The sequence below is a fragment of the Aptenodytes forsteri genome, unplaced genomic scaffold, assembly GCF_000699145.1.
Source record: "Aptenodytes forsteri isolate BGI_AS27 unplaced genomic scaffold, ASM69914v1 Scaffold270, whole genome shotgun sequence".
Classification (NCBI taxonomy): Eukaryota; Metazoa; Chordata; class Aves; order Sphenisciformes; family Spheniscidae; genus Aptenodytes; species Aptenodytes forsteri.
Window position 1 is genome coordinate 535904 of NW_008794631.1, and position 23110 is coordinate 559013.

At 43.3% G+C, this 23110-nt stretch overlaps 1 protein-coding gene across 1 annotated transcript in view; it reads left to right on the plus strand.

The window, feature by feature from the left end:
- LOC103894142 (engulfment and cell motility protein 1-like) overlaps positions 1–15153 on the plus strand; it is an 87945-nt gene extending 72792 nt beyond the window's left edge. Inside the window, exons 5-7 of the mRNA XM_009273466.2 lie at positions 3570–3652; positions 9174–9251; positions 13843–15153. Of these exons, the coding sequence (XP_009271741.1) occupies positions 3570–3652; positions 9174–9251; positions 13843–14043 (362 nt within the window). The 3' untranslated portion in view covers positions 14044–15153. The remainder of the gene's footprint in view (positions 1–3569; positions 3653–9173; positions 9252–13842) is intronic.
- Positions 15154–23110: the final 7957 nt, after the last annotated feature.

The following is a 23110-nucleotide window of genomic DNA, read 5'->3' on the forward strand; positions in this document are numbered from 1 at the left end:
ACACAGGACGTGACCAACAGCTCTTTATACGGACATAGAAAGGAGAGAACATTTCCTCCTGCATTCAAACACTGCTCTCCTGGTTTTGGCAAGTGTGTAAGAGGACTGAGCTCAGCTTTCCAACAAGTTTATAATTTCATTCAGCTTGGAAATTTCATGCCTTTCATGGGAAGGAACACAGTTTATTTTCATTGCTTGTCTAACTGCAGATGTCAAATAAAAATACTTGGGCATCTTCAGAAGCACTTCCTGTCCATGGAGACATGTTTCTTCTGTGGCAAACAGTCTAGTGACTGAAGGAGAAATCCGTGGCAGGCAGAGGTCTTTTTCATTATTGTAGAGAGTGGACTTAAAGATGACACCTTGCTCTGAACAGTGTTAAGAGGACCTCGCAGTTACTGTGTGCCCAACTGGGAGAGGACATGCCTTTGTGACAGCTCCTACCAGGGGATTTATTGGGATATTTTTATGGACAAAAGTAATTTGGTAGCGCTTCAGAAGATCATAGCTCTCGTGAAAATTTCTTCTTAGTCCTTCAACATGAGTTGTAGATATTTAAACAGCAATCCTGGGAAAGTTTTTTGCGATGACTGAGATAATTACCAGTGTAGCTCTGTCACCAGAAAGTGACTCTGAGAAATCAAGCATTGAATAAGGAACCATTTCTTTCTGTTCTTTTCTGAACCTCCATTAGTAATAAATGCCATTCTTGGCATTATTAAATTAGACACGCTTGTACAAGTATTCCAGTTGGTAGCTCCACTTCTTTCATGGAATAGCAGAAAGACTAATTTTTCAGACACTGGAAATTTCTCCAGCCTGAAAATTGAGAAAGGAGAAAATCAGTGATTTAAACCTTCCTGTATATTAGTAAAACAAAGAATTGTTTCTCTTCTCCCCCAACCTGTCTCCAGGCAGCACCTTTTAAAATTTCTGTGTGCTCCCAGACACAGTCTGGGAAGGAAGGAGGAAGAGCCTGTCTGATGCTGGAGCCCTGGCAGTTCGCAGTCACATTCCCTTGTTTTCATTGCCTTACAGATTGCCTCAAGGATGTTTCACGCTCTTACTGCAGATCTGGCAGAATGTTGGACGGGGGTTCACATTGCTGCATTGGCACTGGAAGAGGCTGTTTTTCTGGACGAGGCTTAGAGAAATAGCCCTTGAATGTTAACAGTAGCGTCAGGATGAGAGAAGAATGATGAAGGTCACGCTTGAACTGCAGGCACAGTTATGAGACCAGCAGTTCCCAGATTTGTTTGCTTGGAGCACACTTCCACGCTCAAACCCCTGACCCTGACTGCAAGCTTCATCTTGCATTTGCATCTCTGCAGGTTCTTGAGCCTACTCGGGAATGTCAGGATCTCATGGGAACAGAAGGCTCCTACTTTAGGAATCACTGGGCCAGACCCACATGTTCCATGTGCATGCCTGCTGGCAGAGCAGATGCTGATGCAGTTTGAGAAAGATATGGTTATTTCATCAATATCTTAGGTTTTCAGGTGATGAAGGATATGAGTGCCACCCACATTAGAGTTTAATTAAACAGAGTTGAGAATATTGCAAGATAGAAGATTATAAAGTGGCACTATTGTTCAAAAGGTGTCAGGCCAAACTGGCTTGGGAATTTTACAGAACATTTTCCAGAAATATTCTGGTGTTCTTTGTAGACTTACATTGAATTTTGAACTATTCAGGTCTGAATATGATGACCAGATTGTCAGCATTTTGGAGCAGGGCAACAGATGAAAGAGAATAGGTGGCTAAGAAAATGGAGGACCAAGAGAAGCAGCATAGGGCATTTTGTGTACTCCTTGCCAAGCTTGAATAACTAGTGTCTATCTCCAAAAATAAATGGGGGGGGCGGTGGTGGTTAACCTTTTCACTTCTGTGAATGTCACCTCTCTCTTCAGGCTGGCAGAGTTAACAAGCTGTGCAGACTCCAGCTGGGACAGAAAACAGCTACCATCTTTCTCAGGACTTTCTGTTGTGAGCACATCACATCTGTGTTCACACCCTCCAGCATCTTGTAGTCAGCTTCTGATACCATCTGAAGTCTTTAATTCTGTTTTTCCAAAGCAAGGATTAGGCCAAGTTCCAGATAAATAAAGATCAGGATGTCACATCAGTCTGTGATCTCCCATAGTAACTGGGATCACAGAGATCGAGTGTATGAAACCTGAAGAAAAGCCTTCTTGGTTGAGAGATCTAATTTGAGGAAACCCTACCTTATGCAATTAGAGAAATTGTTTTTCTGACCATCTTCAGCAAATGGCAGGAACTCTTTCTTCTTAAGAAGACCTTTCTACCATAGTTGCAGTCAAATATCTCCTTTATTTCCCAGTTTGCCCTAGCTTGCTCTCTCCTCTCAAAAATAGTATCTCTTCTTGACCAAAAAGCAGGGTAGTGTCAGAGACGTAAAAAGTCAGCAGGACCACAGCATGAAATGCTGAGACTAAAGGCAGGAGAGGTTGAGTAGCGAAGAGCCAAATAACTTCCATTTCTTTTAGTTTTCCATGCAAAGAAAGTCCTTTAAAAATGTCTATAATATCCCATGCTATCCATTTGACCGTAGTGCTAAGGTAATCTGTAATAAAATACATAGTGTTGCTGTACCAAGTAGAAGAGAAAATGCATTTCTCCTCTCCAGTATTTCCATTAGAGTTTGTAAAGAACTGGGCAGTAACAGACTTTCATATTATTATGCTGTTCTATATATATGATGCTTTTCTGCAGCCACAAGGATAATGGATTATTTATAGATTGTAGAAACTGTCACTCACTGACCATATTGTATTGTGGAGCATATAGATTCTGCATAATGTAATTACCGTTGGAAAATTGACTTCCACTTGAAACTCAGAGAAATTTATGTTTTAGTGACCTCACTCTGTGAGTGAGTCTGAGTGGCAGCAGCTTCCAATACTTTTTTCTTACCTGTTTTTGTTGGGGTTTTTTTTTTAATGATTTCTGATCATTTCACATTTTAAAGCAACTGGAATGGGTTGTTATAAGCCTTAGTCGTCCTTATTCCTGTTAATACCAGAAAGCGACTAAACTGCTAATGGGAGTGAAGTAGAAAACTATTTGAAAAATTCATACAAGCATTAACAGAAGGACAACAGCATCGAGTGAGGTAGGGTCCAACTCGCCTAGCATCCTCTCTCCAGCAGAGACTTCACCTGGATGCCTAGGAAAGAGCAACAACAGGGCAGGCATATTACATTAGTAAGGCAGAAAACAGTATATGTTTTCTAGATACACGAGTACACATAAAAACTGTCCAGACACAGGTACACATCTATATGAAACACTCTTACCCAAAGTGGTCTCAACAGGCAAGAAGAAGCATACTCAGATTTTTATCCAGATGCCTGAAATTTTGTCAAGACTTACTGATTCCTATTTTAGGTTTTTTTTCTTCTAGTTTTCTTTCTTACGACAGGCTGGAAATGACAAAGGAGGTGGCAATTTTAACACATTAGTCTTGCCTCTTTTTAGACTCTGTAGCTTTTACACACCTTAGTTATAACTCCTTTTCTGGTTTTTGCTTTTGTTTCTTTTTAATGCAGTGCCAGTGGCAGATATAAAAGCTGTTGTGACTGGGAAAGACTGCCCTCACATGAAGGAGAAAGGAGCTCTTAAACAAAACAAGGTATGGTTCTCAAATTGTTATGAACACACACCCTGCAGAATACAAAGCTTGTCAACTTGACCTTCCCTGAAGTAATACAGGTGTTTTTCATTCCAGCCTGCCACCTTTTTGTGTAGGCACACACACTTTGTTTTCACTTCAGACGATTTGAGTTAAATTATTAGGACAGTCTATGCTCCTTTACTCAGATTTCATGGCAGACGTGCATTGTGGTATGCCCAGAGCACATTAGGATAGTCTTTAGTAGTGGTGTCTTCTACCTCTAAAGCAAAGCAGTTTTGACTGCTGCTACAGAACAGAGCAGCAATGATTGTTGGTACCTACTCCTATATTGTCCCTGATAAATAACTAGTTTGTTCCAGCTGTATTCTCTGATGAGTTCACATTCAGTGAACACTGGCACATGCCAAATTTGCAATTAATGTCCAGCTGATGATAACTTCAGGCCCAGTCAGGTAGAAAAACAACTGCCAACAAAAGGATGTAAGGTAAGTGCTAGGCACTTAATGAGGTGTATAAAGATGTGTTCAGCAGTGCATTTGGGAAAAAATGTGTAGGAGGCAATGGTCAGCTTAAATTAGATTTATGCTACCTTTCAGAGTTTCAGATCAAGAGCTGTGAACTGACAGTAGGACTCAAATTGTACAGTGCCAGAATCTTGCAGAGTTTTTGTTAGTACGAATTGCCATTACAGCAAGAAGAAACTGAGTTACTAGCAAAGTCTGACATCTTTGGTAGTGATGGTCTTCATGCCATACTGTATGAGGTATGTTCATAAGTGTTCCATCAGGTTGTGCCGTCTGACCTTACGAGAAGGAGTGAGACTCTAATGATATTCTAGAACCACACCCTGAGGTCTGGGGACCAGGTCAGAGGATTTGAATCAGAATTTCTAGTTACCTGAAACTGAGAAATTTTGGGTCCAACTAGAAAGATATTTTGATGGACAAAATAGTAAAGTTAAGTGTTCCTGCTTCAGCACTTTAAAAATAAAATGCATGCATTTAGTGATCAAATAAGTACTGGAAAAAAGAGTTCTGATAGGAACCACAGAAAGTGAAAAGGCACTGTCAAAACTGCATCACACAACTGTTGCAGCTTCATAGCTGCAACTTTTCTTTCCTTAACTGTACGCAGATACGCAGAGCATCTTGAGTATTCTTTGCCTATGTTTCTCATACACGAGTTGCTCTAAGTCTATCAGGATACCATCATCTCCTTTCAGCAGTGGCTTTACATGGTTGGAAATGAAAAAGTCAAGCCAAGCCAGGAAAAAAATCCCAGGAGTATTTCTCCTTGTTGATTTTCTGAATCAGGGCATTAACACACACGCACACAATAGATTGCATACAACTCCTACCTCATGTTACAGCTGAACCATCAACAACATTTGGCTGGGGCATTTATATGATGCATATAAAGTATTTTTAGTGCTTCCTTGTCTTAGCACTCATATGTCCGCACAGAAAGGAAAGATGAGAAGAAGGAAAGTAGTGGGTGGCAGTGATGGAAATGTGTCATCTTTATGGAGCGGTAATGTCTAGATAGTATTTAATGCTAAATAGCAATGCTGCAGATGAGTTTGTCCTCAGCTGTCAGCATCACCCCATTTCCTCAGCTAAAATTGCTTTGGACTGGCATAAAACTGCTGGCTGAGAATGTGAAGATCAGTAGTTCGTAGGTAGCATGGCTGCATCCATAGCTGGAGCATTCCACTTGTGATCCCGGCAATAATAATTATGATGTTTTTACTATTTCTGGTGTGGTGGGGGATTTTGGTTTTTTTTTTTTCCCTCCTCGATTCCTTGTTTTTTCCCCTGAGAATCACAGAATTGGTGAAATTAATTGTCATCCCAATCAAACTGTCATGCGCAATATTGCAGCTGCTTAACTGACATCATACGAATAACACATCATTGTGGAGTACCAGGTTAATGTGGACAATGAAATGAAAACTAAAAAAAAAAAAAAAAAAAGCCAGACACAGAATGCAATTTGGCTGAGTTTAGTGTATGAAACCTGAAACTTCCTGAAATCTCACAATTGGTGATACATTTTTAAGAGGCCTTTTCATCCTGTGCTTTCTTTGTACATATATAACGACCATCTTAATGTTTAATCATTGGCAGAAAAGAAAATTGAATGGCAGAATGCCACTGCTATGAACATAGCTGGAATTGGCAGAATGTCCGTAACAAAGGCTTCAGCGTCTCTTCGTTTGCCGGCACATGGCCGTTATTCTTCCAGCGGGACCATTTAGAAATAAATAAGAGTTAAACTGAATTGGAATTTGCATATGTATGAAGCTGGAACGACTTGATAGGACCAGACCTGAATCCATTGTTGTTCATCTTGCTTGTGTTTTTAAATTATGTTTAATTTTGAAGCCCTCATTTCTGACTCTCGAGTAATATTAATGAATTTCAAGGAAATTAAATACATTAGATTTTGCAGCCTTCAAAACAAAGCATGAGAGAAGAATTTTGAAAAAAAAACATTGCCATGTATTTCTAAGTGTTCTTCTATCACCCTTTATTTGCTGATGAAGCAGGCTTTAGGCTTGGTGCCTTTTTAGTCAGCAGAAATGGCTCTGCTCACTTCCCTCTTCTCCTGCAGCTCTTCTTCTGTTTTGTTTCATGTTGGTTGAACAAGTTCCCTGCCGCTGCATGCATAGATAGTTCTTGGGGGGGGGATCTTCTGGCTCTGGCAAGCAAACTTAACATGGCTGTGGTCTCCACCTTCAGCAAAGACAGGGTTGTTTTGAGCTGTTGATGACAGAGTAGGCAGAGAGTAATGAGGTCATTCCAGCTGCATGGGATCACTCAGCCGTAGGCACCTAAAATGCCTCTTCATCAAAAATAGCTTGTCTCTGGCCCATGTGAGGGTCCAGCGGAGATTGTGGGAGAAAGAAGCTCTGGGTGTGGGAGAGCAAGCTTCCCCTCATACCACCTGCAACAGCTTTCCCTGTAGACTTGAAACCAAGGAGTGGGAAGTGTCCAGCCACCAGGTGCAGAGTCTCTTGTTCCCTGTTTTCAGTGAAGCTCAAAAGAGAGGCATGTCGTGGGTCCCAATACCTTTGACAAGCATCTAGGGAAGGGCAGAGGTCTGAAATGGGCAAGGGTGGAAAGAGTTAGGAGTGTCAAGGGACTGAGTTCACCAGACTGAGGTGGGGGGGGAGGAAAGCAAAACAAAGAGGGAGGGAGCAGGTTGGAATGAATGGGAGAGAAGAAAGACCAGGGTGCAAGAGAAACTGGTGGAAAAAGCTGGAGTGGAAAATAACTTTGAGAAAGGTTGAGAAGTAGGACAGAAAAGGGAGGAGAAAGCCACAGATGGCTGACGGAGACTGACCAATTTTCCTTTAGGGATTGCCAATTCCTCAAAATCACCTGTCATTGATGGGAATGTAACGAAACCAGGTAGGGGTGCCTGACCAGTCAGCCAGCTCAACCACTGAGACCACCATCAGTGTGGAGGGCCAGTTGGCAACTCCAGCTCCTTAGGTTTCCATTCTCCTTGACAGTTTGCTGTGCATGAGGTGACAGAGACGCTGGCACCTGGAAGCTGTAATTCCTGAGCCTTTAGTCTCCGGAGCAGCCAGCGAAGAAGCTGAACTGGAGGCAGGGCAGCCAAACTCACACTTTCCCCCATAAAGGGAAGCTTGGTGCCCTAAATGTAGCCCTTTCTCATTCTCTACCTGACTGGGAATGACCAAACCCATGGCTCCCTGGGTTATTCCTCTTTCAGGCAGGGTTTTTCTCTCCCTTTCTTTGAGATGAACAAAAACTTCAATCCCTTGGAATTTCCCAAAGGACAAATATACAGGGGCCAGGCCTATGGGATTGTTGTTGACCTTCATGAAATTCAGGAACATCACAGTAGAGCAGTACAAGCCCTTTTTTCAGTGATACATTTTATTTTCACAACCTCAGTTGCATGACTTGGCATGTTCTGTCAGTAATTTATAACACTCTGTGAGGAGATAGTGCCAGGTTTGTGTGTGCAGAGGTAAATTTGTTTCTGTAATGAGGGACATTACTCTTAATAAGGATGTGGCTGAGAGACATGCCTAAAACACAAAAAGACTATGTGAGCCGTGAGCCATTTGTTTGCTGAGTGCGCCAGTGCTGTTGGTATCTGCAGCTTCCGTGGGGATTTAACACAGACTTGTCTCCTGTGGCCTGGCAATACAGCGAGTTGAACCTAATAACTAAACTCAAGGAAACCAAGAGCATTTCCCATGAGAAGCCTGATCTCTGATCATCCAAGATTATCCCTAAGGATTGCAAGTTTTATGAATCAGACTCTGCTCTTAATCACACAAGTTCAAAAATTAAATAACCTTTACTGAAATCCAAAGACCTACGTCTGTTCCAGACCAGGAGATCAGGGGTAGAAATCTAGAGCAATGCATATGTTGCAGTCCCTGCAGTCAATTCTTCCATTTTAAAATTTAGTGTAGCAAATTTAAGAAGCCATGCTCTTGTCGCTGCTGGCGGTGTAGGGACTGTTGTCAGCTGAGAGTCAGCAAAGGCGATCAGTATTATGGGTCTCAGGAAGCCAACAGGCAAAAAGAACAGAACATATGATACAGATCAAAGTAGTTACGAGTCAGCACTCTCCTCTGTAGCCAGCTCTTTTTTCCAGAGTTGTTATATCCATATCAGCTAGCTTACAGGTTGTGAAATCCTTGTAACGGCACTTGTAGTGATGTGTGCAGTAACCGTGATAACACAACATCTTTACATGCCCACTGCTGGCCAGTGGAAGTTCATTATTTATTCAAATTGGATGGGTTTCCCCACAGGAACCCACGTCCACGTGACTTTTAGGGATGGTCAGTTCTTAATGAATTCCCTTTGGCACCTTTGAAATTCCAGCTTCAATGCTGAGGGGAAAAAAGATTATCGTTTTTTCCTTTCCCAAGATCCATTTGGGTCTTTATGACTAAGTAACCCAGATAGTTCAGTTTGACTGAGACTGCCGATTCTGGTTCAGGTAGAGTCAAAATGACAGAAATCTCCTGAGAATGAATAATTTAATAGATTTCCAGCAGTGAAAAGAGCACAAGTATATACCAGGAGATTAACTGTCCCGGCAAGATTTTTGACACAGGGAATCAAACCTTGCGGAACATTCCAAGTTTAATCTATACAAATTGAAGAAACCATGGGTCTTCATGAAGAGTTTGTTGCAAGTGTACTATTATGGGTTATATTGATTTTAGTCCTCACCATTGCCGAGCTCAAATCTAAACTGAAATGCTAAAGTAATCCATGACCGAGTGAGCTACAGTCAGCACTGAGGGGGGTGAGTTTGTTTTGACTGAAGTATCTGTTTTGGGGTTCTTGCTGTACCAGTCTGTTGCAGTGGTCTGGTACTGCTGCAGCTTTGGCCAGGCGGGAAGGTACCATAACCTATTTTTCCACTTGTTTCGGGGAATAAGTGGTAGGGAAGAAAGACAGACCTGAATGTATTAATGCCTCTTTCATGCAGCATTAATATATGTTTCTTTGTATTCCAGGAGGTGCTAGAGCTTGCTTTCTCTATATTGTATGACTCGAGTGGCCAGTTGAATTTCATTGCTCCAGACAAGCATGAGGTAAGTCAAGTTCAGAGTACAGAAACTTCCTTGGAGCCCTCTTAGTTGCTTTATGGCAGCAGCCAGCTTTATAAGAACATAAGAATGGTCATCCTGGCACAGAGTTTAGGTCCATCTAAACCTGTGTCATGTCTCACAACAAACTGAAAGCAGAGGGATTAGTACAGGAGCAAGATCTGCAATTTTCATGCATATCCTGAGCCACAGAAGGAACATGTTTTGTATTTGTACATCATAAAGCGCATGAGGATCCAAGTTCAAGATCAGGATTTCTAAGCCCTACTGAAATAGGAACCGTAAGTAAGAGAAAGAAGAGAGCTTGGGCATACCTCACAGTTTCCACAGACCTTGCTCACCATTTCCTGGTATAGTAAAGATTTCTCCTGGTCTGGTCTACCCTGGAGGGTTTTTGCTGTGTGTTCACTTCAGTGAACTTTAGTTCAACACCAAAGATTTGTACAGCCAAGCTCTTAAAGAACCACTGCCATCCTCAGGTCGTCTTGATGATGCCAACATAATCAGGGGAGGTTATACCATTGTTGGGTCTCAATTTCAGCCAAAGACTTGTGTTCTCCAGAACAGCATATCCACTTATTCTTACTTTCACATTGCTTAAGACCGTTCATGACAGGTGATCATAGAAGGTCCTTTCTATTGCATCTCCACAGGGGGTTGTTTTGCAATGGGTCTCACTTGTATGAAGACAGTGTAAATACCAATAGCAAAGCAGAATGACAGCCTCCTCCCTGCTTCCTTGTCTTGCTTGAAAACACAAGGAAATAGACGACACCATTGCCTTTTGGAAGGTGATGGAACTAATTTAGCTAATTATGTGGAAGCATTGGATGTCTTTCTCTCAAAGAACTTCCAAGTAAAGATTTAGCAGAATGCACTATATTAAAAAATAAAGAAGGAATAAAGTTTTTCCTTCTTATTTCTAAAGCAACAAGAGTTGGTGTTCCATTTGCACACTTACTTTGTGGTATCACATTTGGTCTCAGTTCAGGACACTGTGTTAGGATGATGAAACACAGAAGCTTACATTAAACTGCGTTATACTGTAATGTTACTAAAGTGCATGAAATTGCATTACAAGTGAAGTGTATTTACACAGCTTCAACATTTGCAATTCTGGATTAAAACCTTCAAATAAATGTTCATTTTAGGAGAGGAAATTAAGTTATGCTTATTTGGGTTTTCCTGGGGATTAATATTTGAGTTTCATTTTCAAGTATGTTCATTCCAGAGAAATATTTGATGGTCAGTTTTGATCTAAGAGAAAGCAGCGGTAGCATCCCAGGCATAATGTGCCATTAGAGCTGTAGGTCTAAGCAAAGCGTGATTGTCTTCATCCTCTGAACTGAACGTATGTTAGATGCTTTCTGATATAAATTCTCCAGAGTCTGAATTCTAGTCTGTTTCAGCTCGTAAGAGCAAATGGTCATGAAAATCGACAAATTTTTCAGCCACTCGTAGCCATAGGCTATATTTGAGATACAAGTGTATTTTAACGGTCTAAATGTTCAAAAACTGCTACAGCACCCCACTGACGGGCAGTAGCATTGTGAGATGCACTAACCCAATTGCTCATTATTGTGTTAACACACCTATTCTCTTTATTTCTTTTTTTGATCTTGTGCAGCTTCTTAGAAACAAAATTAGTATGTTCAAAATAACGGCCAGAGGCAGCAGTCTCTGCTGCTACTGACAGTTCCCAAGTGAATGTTTTCAAAAGGGCATCTCACTTCCTCTGTACTTTTCCACGGCCTACAGAAGAGTGAGCTGTAATTAAAGCAAAAAGTGCAAATGTTCAGAGGAAGCACCCGTAAGGAAAGGCAAGTAGCATGTTATGAAGCCCATGACTCTTCATCAAAGTAGCTGGGGTGCTTGTCAATAGCAGTGCTAGTTTAGCAGCGTTGTCAGCTTGGGAAATTTGGTGGGTGACATCTTAAGATTTAGAAAGCTTTGTGTGAAGCACCAGGAATGATGTTAGTACATGACAATTTCAGGTGTTTTTTCAAGCACTTCTACAGTCCTCATGATTGTAGAGTGAGGTCTGAATGTGGGGATTGAGTGTGTCCTAAAAACAAAAATTGAACGAGGATCATAGGATGATTCAGGTTGTAAGGGACCTTGGGGGTGTCCCCAGTCTGACCTCCTGCTCAAAGCAGATCAGCGATGAGCTCAGACCAGGTTGCTCGGGGCTGCATCCATATGGACGAAGCCTGCGCAACCTTTCTGGTTGTCTGGTCCCACTGACTTGAGTCCCAAGGTATTTCTTTAATAAAATCTCATTACTGAACCAATATCATTGAGATTTGGACCTCATTCTTACACACTTAAGTTTGGCAATACTCTTAGCCATCTGTTGGAGCTTACTGCTAGCCAGAGGATTCAGCACTGTGAGATCACTCCATCGTATTTGTTTTTCATTTAAATACTAATAGCTGGTTTCAACTACATAGCAAAAAGGTGGATTAATCTTATCCTTGATTTTTGACAGAGAAACTGATGAGGGAGGCTATAATTAGGTTTCATTGGAGTTTTATGAAAATGCATCTGTAGAAAATTAATTTTTCAGTGGCTCTTAGTCTGTTTTGCATATTAAAAGGAAAAAAAGCTTCTGAATGAATGCCTCTGTTTTTCCACTATCTCATTAGGATTTCTCTCTGCTCAAAATGTACAGGAGTTTAATTAGATGCACTTGCCAATATGGAGATTAGAGAGGAAGCCCCTTTTCCAGGCCATTGCACTCATCTGAACTGTGGCCAGAATTTGGTTTCTGTGGGCCCTGAATGAGTTATATCTGGAAGAGGAGAGAAATGCAGTTCTGCTTTCTGGCTCGCTGGGATTCCTCCCCAGAGAAAACGCTGGCCGTACTCACTGAGCAGGTGATGGACGATTTACGTCAGGGGCTGCATCTGCACTTCTGTAACCTGAGCAGGGCCTTTTGTCTTTCTGTTGCTTTCCTCAAAGTGAATTCTGGGAAAACTTTCCCAAAGAAAGCTTTCAAGTCGATCATAAAAAATTATAGTCTGTTCAAAAATAATTACTTTTGTAGGATAGCTTCTTTCTTTTCCTGATGTTCTGCGTATACTCCACAAAAATCGCATGCTTTAAAAGTCTTCAGTGACACACTTTGAGAGCCTAGAATAGGCAGGCTAAGTTGTTTCTTTAGTACTTGTTAGCAGGACAGCCTGAACCCTAAAGCTCTTCTGTATAGCTAATCTCGTATTAAAGCTGCAGCTTGGCTTACCAACACCCTGGGTGAAATCCTAGCTCTGCTACTGTTTTGTTACTGACTTAAATGGGTCAGATTTCACTTTGGATGGTGAAGTGTGTTAACCATCCTATTTTAAAAATATGCCCTTTTTTCTGGATGAAGACGTACCCCAAGAGGGGTTTTTCTCTCTCTCCCTTAAAAATAATCCTCATTTCTGCTGTAGGATGAAGTCAACCATGGCTATCTTTAAACTTGGCGGTATCATGTAGCAAATGGTCAGCTAAATTTAAACTCCATTTTCTGGCATGAAATCTAGCAGAAGTATTTGTAAGATAAAAATGCAGTTACGGTTGATTTAATTTTCTCCTGCAAACTAGGACACAAGTTCATGATTGAAATCTTTATTTTTAGATGATAGCATTTGAGTACTTCTGTTCATAGTTGAATAAATGGCTTGTAGTAATAAATGGAAGTGACTTATTTGATAGAAGATGACCCTAGATCACCAATCTCCTTGGGTTTGTTCCTTATTTAAGATGGTTATTCAGCCCGTGTTTATCTCAAGCTATCAGCTGTTGGGAAAGATGGCATCTCCTATTAGGAAAAAGCAAACAACAAGGAAGGGGTTTTAGACGCCAGTTCAGCATTTGCGGCATTTAGAATTACACCAGGTAGCTTGGCATTTAATTTTCATGAAAGACACAGCATTGATTGATGCTGTAGTTTTCGCAATATGTTATTTCGTGTAAAATAGTGGTAAAGTAGGCATAGATATGTAAGTGAGATCCTATCTTTGTGTAGGTCAATTGATAACACTTAATCTATAGGAAAACAAACCACGATAAAACTAGGTAGTTGATACAGGACTTCTTACACAAAGAGTCAAGAAGGATTTTGGATGGGATTCAGTTTACCTAACTTAGTTGTCTTGGAATTAAAAGTTTGGTGTAAGATAATCAGGCTCTTTCTGTAAGTATTGGTGAAAGAGAAAGAGAGGGGAGAAGGAGATATCTCCAGAGGTTCATGGTCCTAAGTTAGGTATTGCTCTTTCTCCCCTAACTATTGAAGAATATTCAACAAGACGTTTGGAGATACCTAACTATCAAACAAGTAAATGTTGTAATTTCTTCCCATTTTTAGGGAATTGTTTGTCCATTTTCTGAGCCATTCAGTGGAACATGCCTTCTTCATGGTACGAGCTAATAAAATGAATCAACCTTATTTTAGGTCTCTTTGTAAGTCCCTGTGGGAGCAGTAACTGTAGAGGACCAGGACAGACAAGCAGTTTGTGTACAGAAAGTCTGTTAATGATTATCTGTTATGTTAAAATGTTTAAAATCTTAATGTTTTTATCTTTTCCATGTGCAGTATTGTGTATGGACCGATGGGCTGAACGCCCTCCTTGGGAAGGATATGTTGAGTGATCTAACGCGGAACGACTTAGACACGCTGCTCAGCATGGAGATAAAGCTACGCCTCCTTGACTTGGAAAACATACAGATCCCAGATGCTCCCCCACCTATCCCAAAGGAGCCCAGCAACTACGACTTTGTTTATGACTGTAACTGAGGCTGCCACTGAAACTTGCTTCGAAACTGGATATACTATAACTGGAGAGATATTAAAAAAAAGAGTGTGAGGAAAAAAGAAACCCACTTGTGCACCTTGGATTTTGGCTTTGGGGAGGGGTGTAGAAACACTTGCATTCCTCCCTGGTCCCTGCATCCCTTCCTTCCCCATTCCCATCTTCCCCATTGCTCATCCAAATCCACATTGCTTTAATTAACTTGTAATTGCAGGCCATTGGCCTTGCTTAAGGCAAAGACTGCCACTAAGAAGCACCCTCCCGAGGACTTTTTTTACATTTTTAATACTGGAATAGACATTCTTAACTAAAGGACGATGTTACCAAACTGCATGCCTGTGAAACCCACTTGGCAGGGCAGAGGCTTTAACTGGAAGGAGGAGGGAGGTAGGGAGCAGAAGCAGCTACTGTAAGCAGAAGATTTCCCCAGACACTCCCAAGAGTCTGCTCACAACTGAATCCAATGCGATGATGAAAATCGTTAACTGCTTCCCAGTGCTTGCACCATTCGTCACTGTCATTATTCTTTCCACTGCATCTCGACTCTTGCCACCAGCCTTCACCCAACTGATCGGCTACCAGAATGGAAAGTCTGCAGGTTTTTGCTGTACCATACGCTGCAATGCTGCAACACCTTTTAACTTCTTTTCCTCCCAGCTCTTAAATAGCCCCACACTAGCAGATCACTCGCACAAACTGTGTATGAAGCCACTAGTGTGTCCCATCCCTATAGCGTTCCCTAAGCCTCAGTTGCCTCTAAAATTGGCTTGTTGCTATTCGAAGTGATTTTTATTTTCTTGGTCCAAAGTTCAACAGTAATTTCCACAAATTAATTACAACTGCCAAACATCCAGGTTTACATTGTTGTCATTGCTACAGTGTTACGAATTTGCAAGGGATTTTTTTTGTACGGGTTCTAATTTTTTTATTTTATTTTGCCAAACAAATATATTTAATGAAAACTAATTTCATTGTGAGTACTTTTGGGGGACAATATTTTTACTTAATTTCCATTTGGAACATTTGCCCTGAAGGGAAAAAGTAATATTTCCCTTCAACTTCACTGTTGAATAAAAATCTGAGTTGTGATGATTCTTGGAACTTTGTGTTTCTTCTGAAGTTGTCTTTTATTCTTTATGGTTCCTAGCAATTCTGAAGTGTTTGGTACAAAGAGGAGAGGGAAGGGTGGAACCTTTCTTACCTGCATCTGATTTAATTTACTTATTTGTTTGTTTGTGGTGTCAGGGATGAGATGCATCCAGAGATCTCCATCGCCATGGGTACACAAGCCTTCCTGTGAGAAGAACCCTTTGTGAAATCCAAAATCACAGCACACTGATGTGCTCATGGTCATTTTAGGACTGCTGCCTTTACTGTGTTTGCTGGAGTAACTGTGTTCCTGTATTTCCATTTCCTCCATTGAGAGTGTTTCTGGCTGCAGCAGATTGGTAATGGGGAAGTTTGGGCTTTGCAGGATGGATTCCCTCCCTCCTCATGTCCTTCTAGGTATTTCTCTAAGTTCAATATCTCTTACTCCAAAAGTGCTGGGTCTAGATCTAGAGGAACCCGCCAGTCCTTTCCCTCGTACCGCACAGGCTGAAGACAGATGTTTATTTGTGTGAGTTCCTCTCCTATTCAGACCCAGCTGAAAAAGGCTGTGAAGGGGTTTTATCAGAGCTTGTGCTAGTGAGAAACCTAGAGGGTGGTTCCAGTTTAGACATACACAGAAGACCTCAACTGAGGTGACCTTTGCTCCATCCAGCCGACTCTGGGGCAAACATCCTGACTTGACTTCATACCAGGTGAGGAGAGAAATGATGTCCTGCAGGCGCAACGAAAAGGAGGATGAGGAGAACGTTGTATGAATTCAAGCATGAGGGTCCTAAGGAAGGTGCCTTCCTGAAGCTGTGTGCAGTATTTCATGAATGCCTTGATCTAAGAAGGAGATGTAAGTTGGTTTAGGTGGTAATGGATGGTAAAATAAGGAAAAAAGAGACTGAGTTAAACACTGGAGTAGGAAGTTACAGTGGACGGTGGCCTGAGAGGAGATTCAGTCTGAATGAGAGCAGGGATGTGCAACATGAGATGTGGGAGTTTGAGGTGTTTTATTCTCCAGAGCCATATCAGACAATAGCAAAGGTAGTCAGGGGTCAGGAATGAGCGGAGGCAAAGGCACTGCCTGCCACAGGGGATTTTGGTGTGGTCCTGGGTGTGGGGGATGGAGGTAGGAACACGTTTCTTTACCAGACACTGATGCTGCCTTTTGTCTGCGTGAAGACAAGACTCGGAGCAAAACAGAGAATCTGAGTTGTTTTATTAATCTCCCTGACCCAGCTGGATGGCTTGGCTGTGCATAACCTTTGCTTTTTATTTACAGACTGCAGAGCTGGTGCTTCAGATGGGTATTGCTTGTTGTCAAAAGAAACACCTTTCACTCCTGAGTGATAAGAGCCAAACACTGCCGGCTCAGTGGCAATCCGATGCGGTGATCTTGGCAGGTAGGCGTCTGTGTGACAATCAGAAAGGAGGAAAAAAAAAAAAACCCTCCTCCGGGGGACAACTTGAGCAGGAGGGAAAGGTTAGACTTGCCTTCCCCACTAAGGTGAGTGCCCCAAATTGCACACCAAGAGCCCAGGGAGGTACTGGGACAAGAGCTGCCAACCAGCCCTCAGTTTTTACCAACACCTCATGCCCATCCGCATTACACCGAGGCGCATCGACGCCACTCGGGTAGCGTGGGGCTCTTGAGCGTGAAATGCTCGCAGCTGGCTCTCTCCTTGCACCCCTCAGGCCTCATGCAAGCAGGCAACACAGCCCAGCGGCCTCTCTCCTGCCCTGGGACTCTGCAGGGTGGACGCAGCCTGACCAGGGAGGTCCAGGTCCAGGGCTGGCTGGATGCCGTGGCACTGCCACGTGGCTCTAGCTCACTGACTCCTGCAGCCCTGCATTACAGAACCCCCACCTCCACACGTAGCCCAGCTCTTTGTATGGGTTATGCATCGTGTGGGCCAGTCACGTGAGCAGGCATGCTAAATTTGTCGCCCCCCCCTGTGTCCCACCCTGCCATAAGAAAGAAGAAGCTCGAGAGATGCGTTGGCATAATAGCCCATGCAGCTATTTTAAAAGCACTCCCACAGCAACACGAAGGGCCATGGTGCAAACAAGAATCCTGCCTTCAGTTTCTAGAGCTGTCATGCAGGCTTGCTTCACCATTATGAAATGAAAAAAAAAAAAGTTTAATGATGAACAAGTATCCCGCTGCTTCCCATTCATTTAAAAAAAAAATGAGAAAGAAAATGGCAAATTCATTTGCTCATGCTGTTGTGTGTTCCGGAAAAGCTTTTAAGGCTTCACATTCAAGGAGCTGCAGCAGGAAAAAAATTTGCTATTGAAGTTTCTTGTATAATTTCAAAACATTAAGTGGGTAATTGCTTGTAAAAGCCATAAAGGGGAGAGAGAATGAAAAAAATAATCAGTCTAATTTTAGCTCCTGTTTTTGAAATGACTTTGCTTTTGAAAGTGAATATATTCTTTTACAAGAAAACTTGAATCAAGAAAAATATGTATCTTCTTAAGTCAACTGCTTGCCCTGCTTGTAAGGACAAGGAGAAGAAGCAACAATGCTAAGTAATCCCGCACAAAAGCAAGCCATATGTCAGAGAAAGAGCTTGCACTCCTGGGCTTTCTTTACCACTTTTCAGAAGCAATTCATTTTTCAATATGGAGAACTCTTCTATTAAACCTTACAACTTGCAGGGAAAAATAACATTCTCTTGCAAAGAGGCAGGTGGGTGATGACTGTCTTCTGGGTTGCAAAATGACCGTGCAAGATCCTGATTACTTTTTTCCGAAATCCTCTCATGTCTTCATGCCCTACCCAGGATTGCATTTTGCTTGCCCAGGGTGCTTGTTACTGACGTTTCTCCTCCCATTAGTAGTCCCCAGTAACGCAGACATATGGCTGCGTTACTGTACACATGTGTACAGGAATGTGAAGGCTTGTATGGAAACCTGGTGGGATCTACTGCGTGGAACAAATTCCTGTCTTCTCTGGCAGACGGCTGAGCGGCAAGGGAGCCCTGCGTGCCTGCAGCAGCCCTGTAGCCCACCAGCTGCGATCACACAGGCTCTGGCCACTGAACAGCTCTTAAAAGAGGGAGGGATGAAAGGGAGGAGAAGCAAAACCCCGTCCTAGCAGGGGGAGACGGGGAGAGAGGGGCATGGGCATGAGACGCCCTTGAACACCAGTCTGCTTTTTGCTTACTTGTCATTGCATTGGACTGCAATGATCAGAGGTGGCTCTGATGCATCCAGCTCTACAGCAGTGCAAGCTGTTAATCCTGAGCAATAACCAGCAATGGAAGATGTTGGGAGTAGGAGGATGCTCTTGTACTGCCATATCCCCTTTCTCTGTTCTGTTGCTGCTGCTGCACTGACAAGTAAATGCCATTAGCTTCATTGTCATGTGAAAGTCACTCATCTAAGGAGCGTAATAAGATGAATTTGAGATTTTACCCCCTTCTTGTTTCATTCTTCTTGAGAGTTAAAAAATCTAGCCCTTGAATCTAGCCCTTACTGACCTCGGGATATTTTAGCTGTCAGAAACAAGCCTGGAATACTAAGCATCTGACATAAAGAAAAGAGCCCTTCCCCTTACAGCAGCGTCAAGGAGCTGCAAGTGGAAAGGATTTCCTACAACCTCTGCATGCTGCTGAGGGTAAAATCCCTGCAAACTCTGGAAGACATTCGTAGGATGGAGTTTTTGTCACCTACCGCTCGCTGAGCTGTCATTGCTTTCCCCGGAGCTTGCTAAATCAGGACGAGACTCGCTCAGTGCTCCCTCCCTTGCTAGATAATTATATTTGAATATTAAGCATCCACATGGCTTACACAAGTTCCCTGATTAACAAAGCACTTACCCATGCAGCAAAAGAGGTTTGATTTCAGTTTGATAAACAGGCACCTGAATTTAGGTGGGTGCCCATGGACCTGGCTGGATCAGGGCCTGTGTGAGCAGAAAGGCAATTTTACCTGTTACTGAGTTTTCGCTACATGCTTGGAGGCGATGCAAGTAATGACTTTTCTGTGTGATGTGTAATTGGATTGGGTACCACTGGTTACTTCAGGAGGTTGAACAAGATGCTGCCTGATTATTCAACGTCACTCCAGCTGCTTCATGCATCTCTGGGACTTACACAGAGGTAAAAGTATTGAAAAGGGAACCCCTTTCTGTATTAAAACAGGCTGAAACTTGAGAGGGGAGTGGCGTCAAAAGCACAAGTTTGTTAGGGCACAACCAGGTGTAAAATGGATGTTGGAAGAGCCATGAATTTTTATAGCAAGGTGATTTCAAAGTGCTGATTCAGGGAGTGCCATCCTGCGGCAGCCTCCCGAGGGCAAGGTTAAAAGAACTAGACACAGTTTCAAACTCGTTTAGTAGCATATATTTACATTTTATTTTCACTTCTAGCTGGGAGACCTTGAAGGTCTCTGAAGAGCAGAGCTGGTCTGATGATGCTTAGCTTGCAGGGACACACGTAGGGCAAAGGAAACATTTCATGAGCCGTTCTTCTCCAAATGGGGAGATTGCTATTGGAAATAGAAGAGTTTTCTGAACTGATGTGTTTTTTCAACAGAGAATTTCTCAGCTTTTCCATAGCCATAGCTGGAGGTGTTATGCAGAGATCAGTAGCTGTTGTGGTTTTATACTGTCTTGGAAGAGCCAAACAAGCCTCTTCATGTTGGGAGCCTCGCCCAAACCCTCTCTCATCCTGTTTGCCTCTTGTTTATAGACCATTTCCTATAAGACATGACCTATGGGACAGTCATGAAGCTGGGGGACCCGGTGCTGCCTGTCCCAAGCAGGACGCTGGCCTTGAGTTTCATCCCAGGGAGGGTATGGCCGCAAGGCAGCAGTGCACGTAGAGGGTGGGAGGGAAAAGCGACACCTAATGTAATTTTGCCAAGAGATGCAGCCAAGGGCAGGCTTTCTTTCCTGTGACACTTAAGGATGTGTCTTGAATGACTTTATTTCAATTGTCATTAGAGGATTTTGCAGCCTGATTGAGCACCGCAGTTAAACTCTCCCTTGATGAAACCTCGTGAGTCTAATTTTAATCTTGTAGGCAACATGGTGTTCAGCCTAAACTGATTATGTCTTGGGACTCGTCTGAGTTGTCGTGAGGGGGAGGGAGGCTGGCTGTCTTTTCCTTAATAAGAGGCAGAATTTTTTTATGAGGTGTGTCTGTATCCTCTCAGTTTGTCTTGAAATGCTTCAGATTTAATATCCCCTGTGCACCGACCTCCCCCAAGGGGCAGAGGCACCCCAGAGACCTTTGCTCTCCCACCAGCAGGCCACGCGCAGGAGGGAGGCTGAGCCTGCGGGACTTCATTCCCTGCCAATTAGCAGGGAGTTTGTTGTGTCGGGGTAGTTTTTGAAGAAGTCAGAAAAGTAGTGTAGGAATCTGCCAGGCTTCAGAAAAATAAGTTTTCCGTGAATGCTTAAAATGAGGACACCAAGGATGCGGGCACGGTACGTTGTGCAAAGCTGCTAACTGCTTGCATCTTTCCCAGAGGAAAATGGCTCATCCACAGGGTTTTCCCAGAGCACAGCTCTCCCCTCCCCCCCCCAAGCAGCAGGAGCCTGCTGTATTTGAAAAGCTTGGAGATGCGAGCAGGGAAACATGTGAAAGGTTTCTCTGCCAGGAATATGACATTTAAAGAGCGCCAGTAGGATTATTTCGGCTGTTTTTCACCCGCGCCGGTCCCTCTGCACATATTGCTTGACTCACGATACCCTCTGTCAGTCTCTGACCTTTCTCAAAGCCCTGGGTTTCCCCTTTCTGTCCACAGCCCAGGGTGGGTGCGGTGATACCTTACACCTATCCACCATTTCATCTATGCCAAATAATCAAAGTGCACCCCAGCCAAGCCGGCTTTCACATAAACATCCGTCTCACGCGCTTGGTTCTCTTGTTTCCAGTACAGTTCAAGGCCCATTGAAAACTGAGGTTGAGGCATTAAAATGGGCTGGCTTGTGGATGGCTTCTCCAGCATTCGATACGGTTGTTTTCAGCCCAAGCTTTTCCTTCAATGAGGACATTTACAGAGTCCTCCACAGTGATCTTCATAAAACCTGTAAGAGCTTAGCATTTCTGAGCCTCCAACTTCTCATCAAATCTGACAGCTCACAGGTGGATGCACGCACACAAACACAGGCACGCACGCACAGTGCCTCAGATCCGTTTCCCCAGAAAACCAGTCTGAAACTAGCACGTTTACAGCTTGGCAGTGTCGGATGCTCCAGCAGGCAGCATCGAGATGAGAGGGGATGGAGGAAATCAGAGCTGGGAGCACCCTGCCGGCGGCTGGCAGGCTAGCGGGGCTGCATGGGAGGGGATGTGGGGAGAGGAGCTTGGGGCAACATGAATGAGAGGCCAACCTCACCATCAAAAATACCTTATACCTGCAGCCATGCTCAGACACAAAGATGAAGTGAAGGTAAGGCCTAAGAGCAGGCAATAGCACCGAATTGCTGAGCTGTGTGTGCGGGACAGCGGGGAACCAGAAAAAAAGTATTGCGCAAGACAAAGCAGCCTTTCTAAGCAGCCTTTAATTTAGATTTTTATTATTATTTTTAATGATGGCTATTACGCCTTGTGGAGGTGCCCCGCTGGCATGGGTGTGTGCCATCACTGTGTTTTCATCACCTTGAATCCACTGCAAGAAGCAGCGCAGGGAGAGGAGCGCTGCTGTGATGCTGAGCTGGCCAGGAAAGGGGCGGTGGGACAATTTCCTGTCGGAAAATGCCACTGAAGGAAACTTAACACACACGCAAAATCTGTCAATTTAGCTGAATCATTGATTTGGGAAGGGAAACGGAGAAACTAAAATGGCTGAAACTTGCTGCTCAGACAGCTTTTGGGCTGCCATGGGTCACGGTTCTCCTTCTGTAAAGACTTAGTGTTTCAGGGCTTCTTTTTAGTTCTAAGATTTAAAGTGCCATAGAAAGTTGTAGCTGAAAGAAAATGTGATTTTTATTTTTTTTTAATTTTTCACTTTCTATTAGAAATTGTGTAGCTTCCCCCTCCCCCCTGCCCCACCCTGAAAAGAAGCTAAATTGCAGCAGTCTGGATACCCTCCCCCCGATCAGAAATTCTAGCCCTGAACCTCCATCACCAAACCTACGTCGCCTGAGGAAAACCATCCTGCCTGCCTGTAACTGACTTGCAGTAAAAAGGTACACGTAACAAGTCCATTAACAGTAACTCACGCAGAATGAAGTGCAGTATTTTTGCCCGAATATATTTCTGACAAGCTGATTTGATGGAAAAAGCAATCCAAGCCCCCAACTTTTGCTGCATACGAAGGACTGGCCGCAGCCATGAGTCGAAACTGTGCTCGCGGGGAAAAAAGATAAAGGAAAGCAAGCATCAATTGCCTTCATTGGTTTGGTTTGGTTTTAATCAAACCTGAGTCACTTTTAAGTTCCCCGACTTCAGGAGGTTTCTCAGCAACGGGCTTCTGAAGACAGGTTCCTGATTTAAGCTATTTAGTTGAGTGACTGGCAGATATTCATTCAGATCACCCTGCCTGGAAAAAAACGAAAGTGTTGTGGATGTTCATGTTTGTTCATGCAGAGCAAAGAAATTAAACACAGCCAGCAGCAGCACTGTGGCCAGCCTGGACCTGAGCACTAACTCGCACTCGATGGCCCTGCAAGGTGTCCCGTCTCCCCCGGGACAGGCATCAAGCACCTGCCGTGCCGGGCAAGTCCTCGCCAGCATGGAATTGCTGCCTGCAATTTTCTAGTGCTTTCCACAGTGTAGTTTCCTAGAGGTATAACACAAGGAGGAGCAAGCCTGTCAAGCAGGCAGGAGGTGTAGTGGGGGAATTGCTTTCTTGTCCCATTTTGATGAGGCTTAATAGACCCTTGATGCTGAGTTCTGCAGGGACTGAGCGGGGTACCAGTACAGCAGCACTGCAGGGCCTTTTAAAACTGATCCCCCCCAAGCAGAGGCACTGATGGATGATTTAGCACAGTGCCTTGCT